We start from the raw sequence: 12,966 nt of genomic DNA, 5'->3' as shown, positions 1-12,966 counted from the left end.
ACTCTTGTTTCCTCTTTAACTATTTAACTGCTACTTATGGTTAAGATTTCAAATGTTACTTCCTCAGAGACATCATCCCTCACCCAGCAGAGAGCCTCTTTAATACTCTCCCACAGCACCCTGTGCTAATTTACTTCATACAATTTTAATTATAAACTCTGATGAAAATTATTTGGGGGATTGTTTGATTATTGTCTCTTCCCTGGCCTGAAAGCTCCACGAGGATGGGTATACCTTTTCTGTTTTTTCCCTATCACAGTATCTGCTGCACCTACTATACTGCTTGGCGTATACAGGCACTCAACCAGTATTTATTGAAAGCTGAAGAACTAACCAAATGAAGAATTTTAAGAGTCTAGAGTAGCGAAAAGATCTACAGAAGAAGAAGAAAAAAGCAAGACTTGATTCTTATGTTTAGTAGGAGGCAAATTTTATGAGTAGTAAAATTCACTGAACATATCATGCAAGATTCAACCAAGAAAATTCGGTTTCTGTTTCTTGCCAGACTAATTTCAGAAAGAGGAATATTGGGCTTATCTGGAAAACAAATTTCTCTCAAAGCTCATTCCAATAGGGTTTATCTTTCTGAATAAACAAGGAAGTATGTAAGTCTTACTTTTCAGGCTATCCTGGGCGCACAAAAATCTCTGTCCCCTAGATTGAAGCCCCTCTTTTATCATCTCAGGAGACAGATGTATTAAGGCTTTGAAAAACACATCTGTTTCTAGTTCACATTTACCTAAAATTTATCATAGCAATTATTACTATAACCTAAGGAAGGTTATAATTCACTAGCGATTCTATTCATTGCTACAATGGCAGTTAACTGACTGGTGAAACAGATGAATATATAACAGTGTATGTATATACATGTTATGGCATATACATCTATTGCCCCTCTGAATAGGTCCCCTCTCATTCATCTCAATTTTCCAGTATGCACCAATAACGTAGTCCCAAAACTTTGTTCCTGATTTCCCTCTGATTTCTAAATCTTCTATATTTTAATGTATTTATTTTTGTCCTAAGTCTTAAAATGTTCCCCCAGGTGCTTAGTTCAGCAATTCCACATATTCACCTCATTCTAGCTTCTCTTTGATATGTCTGCCAGCTTTGAACCAAGAATAGCTTGGGCAGAGGCAGCTTTTATATCTTTCTGTCCACTGAAAGCAAAAAGGAGTTAAGTGTTGGTGTCTCCAACAGAGGAAATAAAAACAAATTATAATATTGGGTATAAAACTGAACTTTGGAATCGCTAACATAAATGTTCTATAAGAGTGCTAACAAACGATAAAGAGAATTTGAGTTTTTAAATTCCATACACTATTATGTCATTACTTATTTGAATCTATTATCAGAGTATATTAAAATATCACCAGCAAAAGAAATCCTGAAGCTTAAAAGCTAAGCAATTCTGATATTTATGTTGCTGTATCAACTCAGACATAATTATATATATTTTTTAAATTAATCAGAGATGAATCTTCAATTCCCCAGTTTACCGTAGGCAATCCTGCAGATTAAGCACTAGGCCATCTAATAATTAGTTCTAATAACAGTTAACATTTGTATAGTGCTTTGCCCTTTACAAAGCGCTACACAAATGTTATCGCATTTGTAAAAGCTCAGCAGTAATTAACCAGAGCTTGGGTCGTTGATGACTGCATGACTACAGTTAGGGCTGTGAGGATCACAACGGCACAATGAGCTGCCACTAGATGGCAGTAAAATCTTCGTGATAGGCTCACGAACACCAGCCAGCCCAGGTGTGCGGTTCTTTCAGCAGGGAGATGTCCACTAAAAATTGGGAAGCACGGTGAATTTGCTCTGAGTGAATTCTATCATTTGAGCGAATACACTCCCACATCTATTAACTACCTTCTAGTAAGACTTCCACTGTTTCACCTGAGGGAAGCTTGCCTTAGACTCCTGCAATCTTATTAGATAAGGGAATACTTTAAATCATGAGTCAGGCTTTCAGGTCTGGGTCTAGTTAAAAAGCAGAAGAAAGAATTAAAAAATTTAAAAAAAAAAGTGTGGGTGACACTTGCATGTCAGAAAAATAAATAAATACACATTATACGGTCCAGCATCAAATTGCTTTCCTTCTATTGAAATGTGTTATCCATATGTGTTATGTAAGAAAGAAAAATGGCTTTGAAGTCAGATGTCCCAGGTTTCTCTCTTGGCTCTGCCACTTATTAAGCATATGACCTTGAACAAGCCTCCTATCTGAGACTCACATTCTTTATCTGTAAACCAAAGTGATGATGATTCCTACTTCAGTATCATGTTTAGGTTGCAACATGGATGTAATTCCATGAGAAACAGATGTGAAAATGCCTAGCTCAGTATGCAGCTGCTCAGTAAGTACCAGTTGAACCTGAAGCCAAAAAGAGAACTATGCTGGGTGCAGTGGCTCACATCTGTAATCCCATTACTTTGGGAGGCCAAGGTTGGGAGAATTACTCGAGGCCAGGAGTTCAATACCAGCCTGGGCAACACAGTAAGACCCTGTATCTACAAAAAATAAAAAAATTAATCAGGCATGGTTGCATATGCCTGTAGTACCAGCTACTTGAGGCTGAGGCAGGAGGATCACTTGAGCCCAGGAGGTCGAACCTGAGTAAGCCATGGTTGTATCACTGCACTCCAGCCTGAGCAACAGAGTGATATCCTATCTCAAAAAAAAAAAAAAAAAAAGGGACAACTGCACAAGGACTGACACCTAGAGGGCATTAGTAATGATGAAGCACTAAACTTCATTAACTGTAGGACTAAAAGTTTGGAGAGGATGGAAGAGGGCTTCTTGAAGGGCCTGAGCTTTTAATTGGGCTCTAACAGACAGGCAAGTTTCCACTAACTGGACAGGAAGTCCAGGCCTACCCATCTCTCTCTCAATATAGTTGTTCATTAAGAAGGACAGAAAACCAAACACCGCATGCTCTCACTCATAGGTGGGAATTGAACAATGAGAACACTTGGACACAGGGTGGGGAACATCACACACTGGGGCCTGTCGTGGGGTGGAGGGAGGGGGGAGGGATAGCATTAGGGGATACACCTAATGTAAATGACGAGTTAACGGGTGCAGCACACCAACATGGCACATGTATACATATGTAACAAACCTGCACGTTGTGCATATGTAGCCTAGAACTTGAAGTATAACTTAAAAAAAGAAAGAAAAAAAAATAAAATAAATTTAAAAAATAAAAAATAAAAACAAAAAAATAAAAGAAGATAAGAATCAAGAAAGAAGGAAAGAATGAAGAAATAAGAAAACTTATTAACAAAAATAAATTTTAAAGTTAAATATGCTTAGACATATGAAGTTTTTAAGCACCTCAGTATCTGTATGGTAGGTAATTCATCCGCATGGTACTCCTCACATTTAAACAACCTTCCTGAAAACTGATGGAGACAATGCCTGAAAGTCACTCCTGACTGTGCCACTGGCTGAAGTTGGCGGCATCTTAATCTCAAATTTTTTCCCAGTTTTATAACAACTTGAGCTACAGTTATAATGAACATCTTTGGGTGGTATGAGGAGGCAGGAGGGATGGAAAGAGACATGAAAATATCTTATTCCTAGGTTGTAAAAGGCAATATAAATGCATGGATTAGGTTCAAAATCTCAATTCTTCATTGGATTCAAATAACAGCTAAATTTCCCTATTTTTCTCATTAATCATTTTCTATTTTCAAGATACTTCAACCATGCCATCAAACTCTTTCTTTACTCATATTCAAACCACACTCTTTTTTTTGTTTGTTTTGAGATGGAGTCTCACTCTGTCACCCAGGCTGCAGTGCAGTGGCGGGATCTCGGCTCACTGCAAGCTCCGCCTCCCAGGTTCACACCATACTCCTGCCTCAGCCTCCCAAGTAGCTGGGAGTACAGGCGCCTGCAACCACACCTGGCTAATTTTTTTTTGTATTTTTTTTCAATTTTTAATTTAATTTTTATTAAGGTAAAATATACATTTAAAATGTACCATCTTTATCATTTTTAAGGGTAAAGTTCAGTGGTAATAATACATTTATATTCTTTTTAAAAAGTAAATCAACAAAATGACTGAGAAAAATATTTGTAATAAATACGGTAGTTCATATACATAATATATAGTTCATATACATAATATATAATGAATTCTTAAAAATTGGTAAGATAATCTTTTTTTAAAATATATCTACAATCTTTCTTTTTTTTTTATTATACTTTAAGTTCTAGGGTACATGTGCACAATGTGCAGGTTTGTTACATATGTATACAGGTGCCATGTTGGTGTGCTTCACCCATTAACTAGTCATTTAGCATTAGGTATATCTCCTAGTACTATCCCTCCCCCCTCCCTCCACCCCACAACAGGCCCCAGTGTGTGATGTTCCCTATCCTGTGTCCAAGTGTTCTCATTGTTCAATTCCCACCTACGAGTGAGAACATGCGGTGTTTGGTTTTTTGTCCTTGCGACAGTTTGCTGAGAATGATGGTTTCCAGCTTCATCCATGTCCCTACAAAGGACATGAACTCATCATTTTTTATGGCTGCATAGTATTCCATGGTGTATATGTGCCACATTTTTTTAATCCAGTCTATCATTGTTAGACATATGGCTTGGTTCCAAGTCTTTGCTATTGTGAATAGTGCCACAATAAACATACGTGTGCATGTGTCTTTATAGCAGCATGATTTATAAACCTTTGGGTATATACTCAGCAATGGGATGGCTGGGTCAAATGGTATTTCTAGTTCTAGATCCTTGAGGAATCGCCACACTGACTTCCACAATGGTTGAACTAATTTACAGTCCCACCAACAGTGTAAAAGTGTTCCTATTTCTCCACATCCTCTCCAGCACCTGTTGTTTCCTGACTTTTTAATGATGGTCATTCTAACTGGTGTGAGATGGTATCTCATTGTGGTTTTGATTTGCATTTCTCTGATGGCCAGTGATGATGAGCAGTTTTTCATGTGTTTTTTGACTGCATAAGTGTCTTATTTGAGAAGTGTCTGTTCATATCCTTCGCCCACTTGTTGATGGGGTTGTTTGTTTTTTTCTTGTAAGTTTGAGTTCATTGTAGATTCTGGATATTAGCTCTTTGTCAGACGAATAGATTGCAAAAATTTTCTCCCAATTTGTAGGTTGCCTGTTCACTCTGATGGTAGTTTCTTTTGCTGTGCAGAAGCTCTTTAGTTTAATTAGATCCCATTTGTCAATTTTGGCTTTTGTTGCCATTGTTTTTAGTGTTTTAGACATGAAGTCCTTGCCCATGTCTATGTCCTGAATGGTATTGCCTAGGTTTTCTTCTAGGGTTTTTATGGTTTCAGGTCTAACATTTAAGTCTTTAATCCATCTTGAATTAAGTTTTGTATAAGGTGTAAGGAAGGGATCCAGTTTCAGCTTTCTACATATGGCTAGCCAGTTTTCCCAGCACCATTTATTAAATAGGGAATCGTTTCCCCATTTCTTATTTTTGCCAGGTTTGTCAAAGATCAGATGGTTGTAGATACGCGGCATTATTTCTGAGGGCTCTGTTCTGTTCCATTGGTCTGTATCTCTGTTTTGGTACCAGTACCATGCTGTTTTGGTTACTGTAGCCTTGTAGTATAGTTTGAAGTCAGGTAGCGTGATGCCTCCAGCTTTGTTCTTTTGGCTTAGGATTGACTTGGCAGTGTGGGCTCTTTTTTGGTTCCATATGAACTTTAAAGTAGTTTTTTCCAATTCTGTGAAGAAAGTCATTGGTAGCTTGATGGGGATGGCATTGAATCTATAAATTACCTTGGGCGGTATGGCCATTTTCACGATATTGATTCTTCCTACCCATGAGCATGGAATATTCTTTCATTTGTTTGTATCCTCTTTTATTTCACTGAGCAGTGGTTTGTAGTTCTCCTTGAAGAGGTCCTTCCCGTCCCTTGTAAGTTGGATTCCTAGGTATTTTATTCTCCTTGAAGCAATTGTGAATGGGATTTCACTAATGATTTGGCTCTCTGTCTGTTATTTGTGTATAAGAATGCTTGTGATTTTTGCACATTGATTTTGTATCCTGAGACTTTGCTGAAGTTGCTAATCAGCTTAAGGAGATTTTGGGCTGAGATGATGGGGTTTTCTAGATATACAATCATGTCATCTACAAACAGGGACAATTTGACTTCCTCTTTTCCTAATTGAATACCCTTTATTTCCTTCTCCTGCCTGATTGCCCTGGCCAGAACTTCCAACACTATGTTGAATAGGAGTGGTGAGAGAGGGCATCCCTGTTTTTTTTTTGTATTTTTAGTAGAGACGGGGTTTCACTGTGTTAGCCAGGACGGTCTCGATCTCCTGACCTCGTGATCCACCTGCCTCGGCCTCCCAAAGTGCTGGGATTACAGACGTGAGCCACCGCACCGGGCCTCAAACCACACTCTTAAGAAGTCACTTGACCCCAAAAGTGTTTCTTGAGAAACCAGGTGAGTGGCACTAGTTCCTCTCCAATCTTAGCCTGCATCTGAAAGAAGATCCCATAACTACCACCTATTAAATGGACATTTTACTTTATTTATTCCTGATGAAACCCTTTACACATGCAGCTACCACTACCATATCATTTACCCTTTTGTTAGTCTGAAACTAACAGGATAGAAGGTATGAATGTAGCTGTAAATCATAAGTTCCTAAAGGCCAGAAATGTAAACACTGATTTAATGCATATTTGAGCAGTGCCCATAATATCAAAAGGTAAATGAGTCAATAAACTGGAAGTTAGTGCTTATACTCTGTTAATTCCTAGTAACAATGAACCCCAGAGGATTCATGCCTGAGGTTCCAAAACACGTGGAAGTCCAAAAAACTACGATGTAGCTCCCTCAAAAATGTCAGGATTTCCGAAAGCCTAACAAAACCATATATTCACCTACACAAGTCACATAGACTAACTGAAACATTAAATATCTCATTAAATGAGCATGTTTAACTCTTTTTTGAGCATTCTTTTTTTGATTATTTTTCATTTTTATCTTTCATTACTGAAATGAGAAAATAAATTTTAAAGCATTTAGTTTAATAGACAAAACTCCTTAAAAACCATGGGGTTAGCATGGGGAAGGGAAAGGTTCTTAATGCTAAGCAGGTTGGTAATCCCTGATATAACCTGTTTGCTTCCATTTCTACTTCTTAGCCATGTGATTTCACAGGGAAACATAAATCATTAGTCAAAGGCCCTCTTAGCCCAATCAAATTCAAATGGCCTCAACAAATCTTTAAAAAGATTAAGTCGGCTGGGCAGGGTGGCTCACGCCTGTAATTCCAGCACTTTGGGAGGCAGAGGCAGGTGGATTACATGAGGTCAGGAGTTTGAGACCAGCCTGACCAGTTGGTGAAACCCCATCTCTACTAAAAATACAAAATTAGCTGGGCGTGGTGATGTATGCCTGTAATGCCAGCAATTTGGGAGGCTGAGGCAGGAGAATCACTTGAACTTGGGAGGCGGAGGTTGCAGTGAGCCAAGATTCCACCATTGCACTCCAGCCTAGGCAACAAGAGTGAGATTATGTCTAAATAAATACATAAATAAAAATAAATACTTAAAAAAAGACTAAGTCATGCATCCATGTCCCCATACATGTGCATTGTATGATAAACATAAGTCAAAACTAAGGTCTTAGTAGTATAAGGTGTAAGCTGCAAGATGACAGTTGTTGCTTTGAATTTAAATAATTTGTCTATTGCTGAAACATGGTTTTCAGAACAAGGAAGCTTTAATAATAAGTTTTTTGATTAATTATTACTGAAAACTCTCTGCAAAGGAATTCAAAATCACATTCTAAAAATATTTCTCCATATGAATTTTAGGATTGTTTTATCTAGTTCTGTGAAGAATGATGGTAGTTTGATGAGAACTGCACTGAATGTGTAGATTGCTTTTGACTATGGTAATTATCACAATATTGATTCTACCCATCTATGAGCATGGGATGTGTTTCCATTTGTGTCATCTATGATTTCTTTCAGCAGTGTTTTGTAGTTTTCCTTGCAGAGGTCTTTCACCTCCTTGGTTAGGTATATTCCTAAGTATCTTATTATTTTTTTTTGCAGCTACTGTAAAAAAAAAAACGGGTGGGATTCTTGATTTGATCCTCAGCTTGGTCACTGTTGGTATATAGAAGAGCTACTGATTTGTGTACATTAATTTTGTGTCCAGAAACTTTACTGAATTCTGTTATCAATTCTGGGAGCTTTCTGAAGGAGTCCACATAGCCAAAGCAAGACTAGGCAAAAAGAACAAATCTGGAGGCATCACATTACCTGATTTCAAACTATACTATAACGTCACATTCACGAAAACAGCATGGTACTGGTATAAAACTAGGCACATAGAACAATGGAACAGAATAGATAACCCAGAAATAAACCCAAATACAGCCAACTGATCTTCAATAAATCAAAAAAAAACATGAATGGGGAAAGGACACCCTACTCAACAAATGGTGCTGGGGTAACTGGTAAGCTACATGTAAGCTTAATTGGCAAGCTACATGTAAGAGAATAAAACTGTACAGAAGGATCCTTAGCTCTCACCTTATCCAAAAATCAACTCAAGATGGATCAAGGACTTAAATCTAAGACCTAAAACTATAAAAATTCTAAAAATAACACTGGAAAAACCCTTCTAGACATTGGCTTAGACAAGGATTTCATGATGAAGAACCAAAAAGCAAATGCAATTAAAAACAACGATAAATAGCTTGGACTTAATTAAACAAAAGAGCTTTTGCATGGCAAAAGGAATAGTCAGCAGAGTAAACAGACAACCCACAGAGTGGGAGAAAATCTTCACAATCTATATACAACTGACAAAGGACTAATATCCAGAATCTACAACAAACTCAAACAAATTAGCAAGACAAAAACAAACAATCCCACCAAAAGTGGGCTAAGGACATGAATAGACAATTCTCAAAAGAAGATATACAAATGGCCAACAAATGTATAAAAAAATGCTCAACATCACTAATGATCAGGGAAATGCAAATCAAAACCACAATGCAATACCACCTCACTCCGGCAAGAATGGCCATAATAAAAAGATAATAGACGTTGGTGTGGATGCGGTGAATACGGAACACTTCTACACTGCTGGTGGGAGTGTAAACTAGTACAATCGCTATGGAAAACAGTGTGGAGATTCCTTAAAGAACTAGAAGTAGAACTACCATTTGATCCAGCAATCCCACTACTGGGTATGTACCCACAGGAAAAGAAGTCATTATACAAAAAAGTACTTTCACATGCATGTTTATAGCAGCACAATTCACAATTGCAAAAACGTGGAACCAACTCAAATACCCATCAATCAATGAGTGGATAAAGAAACTGTGATACACACACACACACACACACACACGATGGAATACTACTCAGCCATAAAAAGGAATGAACTAATGGCATTCACAGCAATCTGAATGAGACTGGAGACTATTATTCTAAGTGAAGTAACTCAGGAATGGAAAAACCAAACGTCGTATGTTCTCACTCGTAAGTGGGAGCTAAGCTATGAGGATACAAAGGCTTAAGAATCACACAATGGACTTTGGGGATTCAGGGAGAAAGCGTGGGAAGAGGGTGAGGGATAAAAGACGACAAATTGTGTGCAGTGTATACTGCTTCGGTGATGGGGGCACCAAAATCTCACAAATTACCACTAAAGAACTTACTCATGTAACCAAACACCACCTGTTCCCCAATAACCTATGGAAATAAAAAATAAAAATAAAAAATATTTCTCCATAGCATGCAAGACTTATGGCAGTGTAGAAAGCAATGTCTAAGTACCTGTGAGAGTGGAAATAGGAACAACATACTTGTATTCAAGACTAGTGTCAAAGCAGCAATTTTCCAGGGCATCCAACGACTTCATCAAAAGAAGGTTCATCTCTTGGCCAGATATATCACTGGTTAAAGATCAAGGGGAAACAATGAACTATTTAAAATTAGTCAACTATCCAAAATACTTAATACAATATTATACTCTCAATATTTTACTGGAAATACCAGCATTTCTCTTAAAAAAAAAAAAGTAACAATATTGATGAGTTGCATATGCTTATTTGGTAGTTACAGAAACTAAGTCTGACAAATTATTCAGTAACTGGGTTTCTGAGCAGTATAATCACTTGCAAACCAATAAACACAAAATCTCCTATTTTTGATTTTTCTCAGCCTGTTCAAATTTTAAGCCATTGAAAAATAAACTCGGAATTCCAAATATATATTTCTAAGGATGCTTAAGTGATTTTCTTCCGAATACTTAACCTATTAAGCTGACATTATCAATAATCATTCCAAATCTGTTTCTTGCAAAGACTGTCACTTCTGATTTCATGTCTCAATTGTAGAGGTTATAAATTCTATTCCTTTACTTACATTTTTTTTTAAGGGGAGAAAATCCTAGACCTATATTTGTTTGCATTTATACAGCAATTGATGATTTTATAAATGCCTAGATGAGAAGTATGACTTGCATAGTAAAATAAAACTTAAAAGGTTCTACGGTTGTCCCTTCAGGCAGATTTGTGGGCTTCATTACTGACATTTTAGTAGCTAGAAGTTCCTACATCTTAACTCTCATATTGCTGCTTCAGATCATGCTAAGTGGAATGTAACTCCAGGAATGACAACCAGGCAGAGAGCACTTTTTTAAACACTTTCCCAAACCAAGACTATAGCAGTTTTGCCCAAGGTGAAGGAATTTTTGCAATGAAAAACAAATGCCCACATGCACACCCCTCACATCACACACACAGACTTAATAACTTTAACTAAATAAATCCTATAAAAGTCCTTTGGAGTAAAATATACTCAAATATCCTAAACAAACGCTAAAGAGATCATACTTGTATTTTCTGGGGGTTATGACAGAAGCAAGAAGCTGTGGAATAACATTCAGGAGTCTTCTGAATAAATTCTAGATTGGAACTTAAATTCAGGTGACTTTTTCATAAGCCTTAGCAAAAAACGAAATGATTTTCATAATTCTCCCTTTTTTTTTTTTTGAGACAGTCTTGCTTTCTCACCCAGGCTGGAGTGCAGTGGCACAACGTCAGCTCATTGCAACCTCAGCCTCCTGGGCTTAAGCAATTCTCATGCCTCAGCTTCCCAAGTAGCTGGGACTACAGGCATCTGCCACCATGCCTGGCTGGTCTCAAACTCCTGGGCTTACATGATCTGCCCGCCTCAGCCTCCCAAAGTGCTGCAATTACAGATGTGATTCATAATTCTCTTCTACATGGTGATTTCTTAGTCTCTGGAAAACAACATATTGTCCTAATTCTGTTCCCATTAAAGGACCACACTGGGACACATTTGATGTCACTGACCAGTCAAAATCAACAGCTCTCAAAACACTTGCTTTTAGAAAAAAATTTAAACTTTCTCCAAAGATAAAATTATCTGTTAGCATTGTTACTACCTGGTAAAAAATTTATTAGTATCAAAAGGCAAATATTTGAGATTCCTCAATTCCAACAAATTGGGAAGGAGGGAGCCATGAATAGTTATATTGGTATTATTATATTATATTATATTATATTATATTAGTATATTATATTAGTAATGGTATTACTAAGACACAGGCCCTAAGTAGAAGGAGGATGCTATCAAACACAGGAACGTTAAGGCAAAGTTAAAATTTGTAGTTATTCTGTGGGTGCTCAGCTAAGGAAGGAGCTTCCTGATGTCTTTGCCCAGGGTTTCCTTCAGGTGTGAATTCAAGTCAGACAGACAGGAGTGGAAGACAACCTGGGAAGCAGGGTCAAGTGTTCTGGGGGAATCATCATAGGTTTCTCCAGCATGATTAAGTTAACCACAAATGCAAGCTTGTCAGCCTAAAAGCAGCAGCATCTCCTCCTAAGTTAGTGAAGAAAGGAGTCAGAGCCAGAATAGGATGAAATGAGTTGCCTAGAATTAAACTGCCACAGCTCATTTTTAGTTGCAAAACATGTTGCTTGAAAAGATACCAAAGAGCGAGCATGAACACAGATGGTGAAGAGACTGTCATTTGTAGCATAGTAGCAAAGGGAAAAAAAAAATCACTTTCAAGTTTTAAGTCTTTAAAAATACTTTGTGTTCTGTCACACACACAAGATATGTAACAGTCAAATCACATGCAAAGGGCAGTTTTTTATTCATCTCCAGAACAAGACCTATATTTATTAGTGATGGTGAACAGGACAAAATGAGTATTCTGGCCATATTACACTTATGGTCTCAAAGACTAAGAGAATAATCCCAATCATCTGACAGATGTTTCTAAGCTGAAAATGATCATCTGAAATATGGTATTCCCCCAAATCAATAGCAATTCACATAAAAGTTTCACATAATCGTGTTTGTGAAGAATTTAATCAATGGTCTCAAACTGAAATAAATATAGCATAGTGTCATCCAGTTTATCCACACCAACACCAGTTCTTGCCTTTGGACAGCTATTTTCTGCCAACCAGGATTTTAAAAGAATCTAATATCACAACAGAATGCCTCTCCCTACTATCATATTTCCAAAGTAGGAAAACAGGGCTAAATGCCAAGTCATTGACATCAAAATATTCATGATAAGCAAATATTCATGTTCTATCCCACTACAATCAATGTAGATATATAAAATTCTAAGAATTGCTAGAAAATAAAGAATAAGCAGTATGAACAACAAAACTAAAGCAGACTTATGCACTAAAAAAACCTTTCCGATTTAGTGGAATTTTCCACCTGAGTCTATTCCATTAGCTCCATTCAAGGGTAAAGTTAGCAGTCCAAAAATGAGCAATCAAAGTGAACAAAGCACACAGTATAATATGCACAGATTAAGACTCCTTAAGGATTATAAAAATGTGGCCAGGGCACAGGAAAAAAAGCAATATTTAAAGCCGGGTACATGTAGTTCTCAGGTGATTCAGTGATTCCCAACACCCCTTAGGCACTAGAG

General features: G+C 37.3%; 1 protein-coding gene across 9 annotated transcripts in view; it reads right to left on the bottom strand.

Annotated features, from left to right (window-relative positions):
- FOCAD (focadhesin) overlaps nt 1-12,966 on the bottom strand; it is a 319,501-nt gene that overhangs the window by 61,129 nt on the left and 245,406 nt on the right. For all 9 annotated transcript variants that reach the window (XM_030819707.1, XM_030819627.1, XM_030819549.1 and 6 more), the window contains one exon: nt 9,848-9,937. In XM_030819707.1, coding sequence (XP_030675567.1) covers nt 9,848-9,937 — 90 coding nt within the window. The remainder of the gene's footprint in view (nt 1-9,847; nt 9,938-12,966) is intronic.

Source organism: Nomascus leucogenys, chromosome 1a, assembly GCF_006542625.1.
Source record: "Nomascus leucogenys isolate Asia chromosome 1a, Asia_NLE_v1, whole genome shotgun sequence".
Lineage (NCBI taxonomy): Eukaryota > Metazoa > Chordata > Mammalia > Primates > Hylobatidae > Nomascus > Nomascus leucogenys.
The sequence above is the reverse complement of the archived record's forward strand: the minus strand, read 5'-3'. Positions and strand labels throughout refer to the sequence as shown.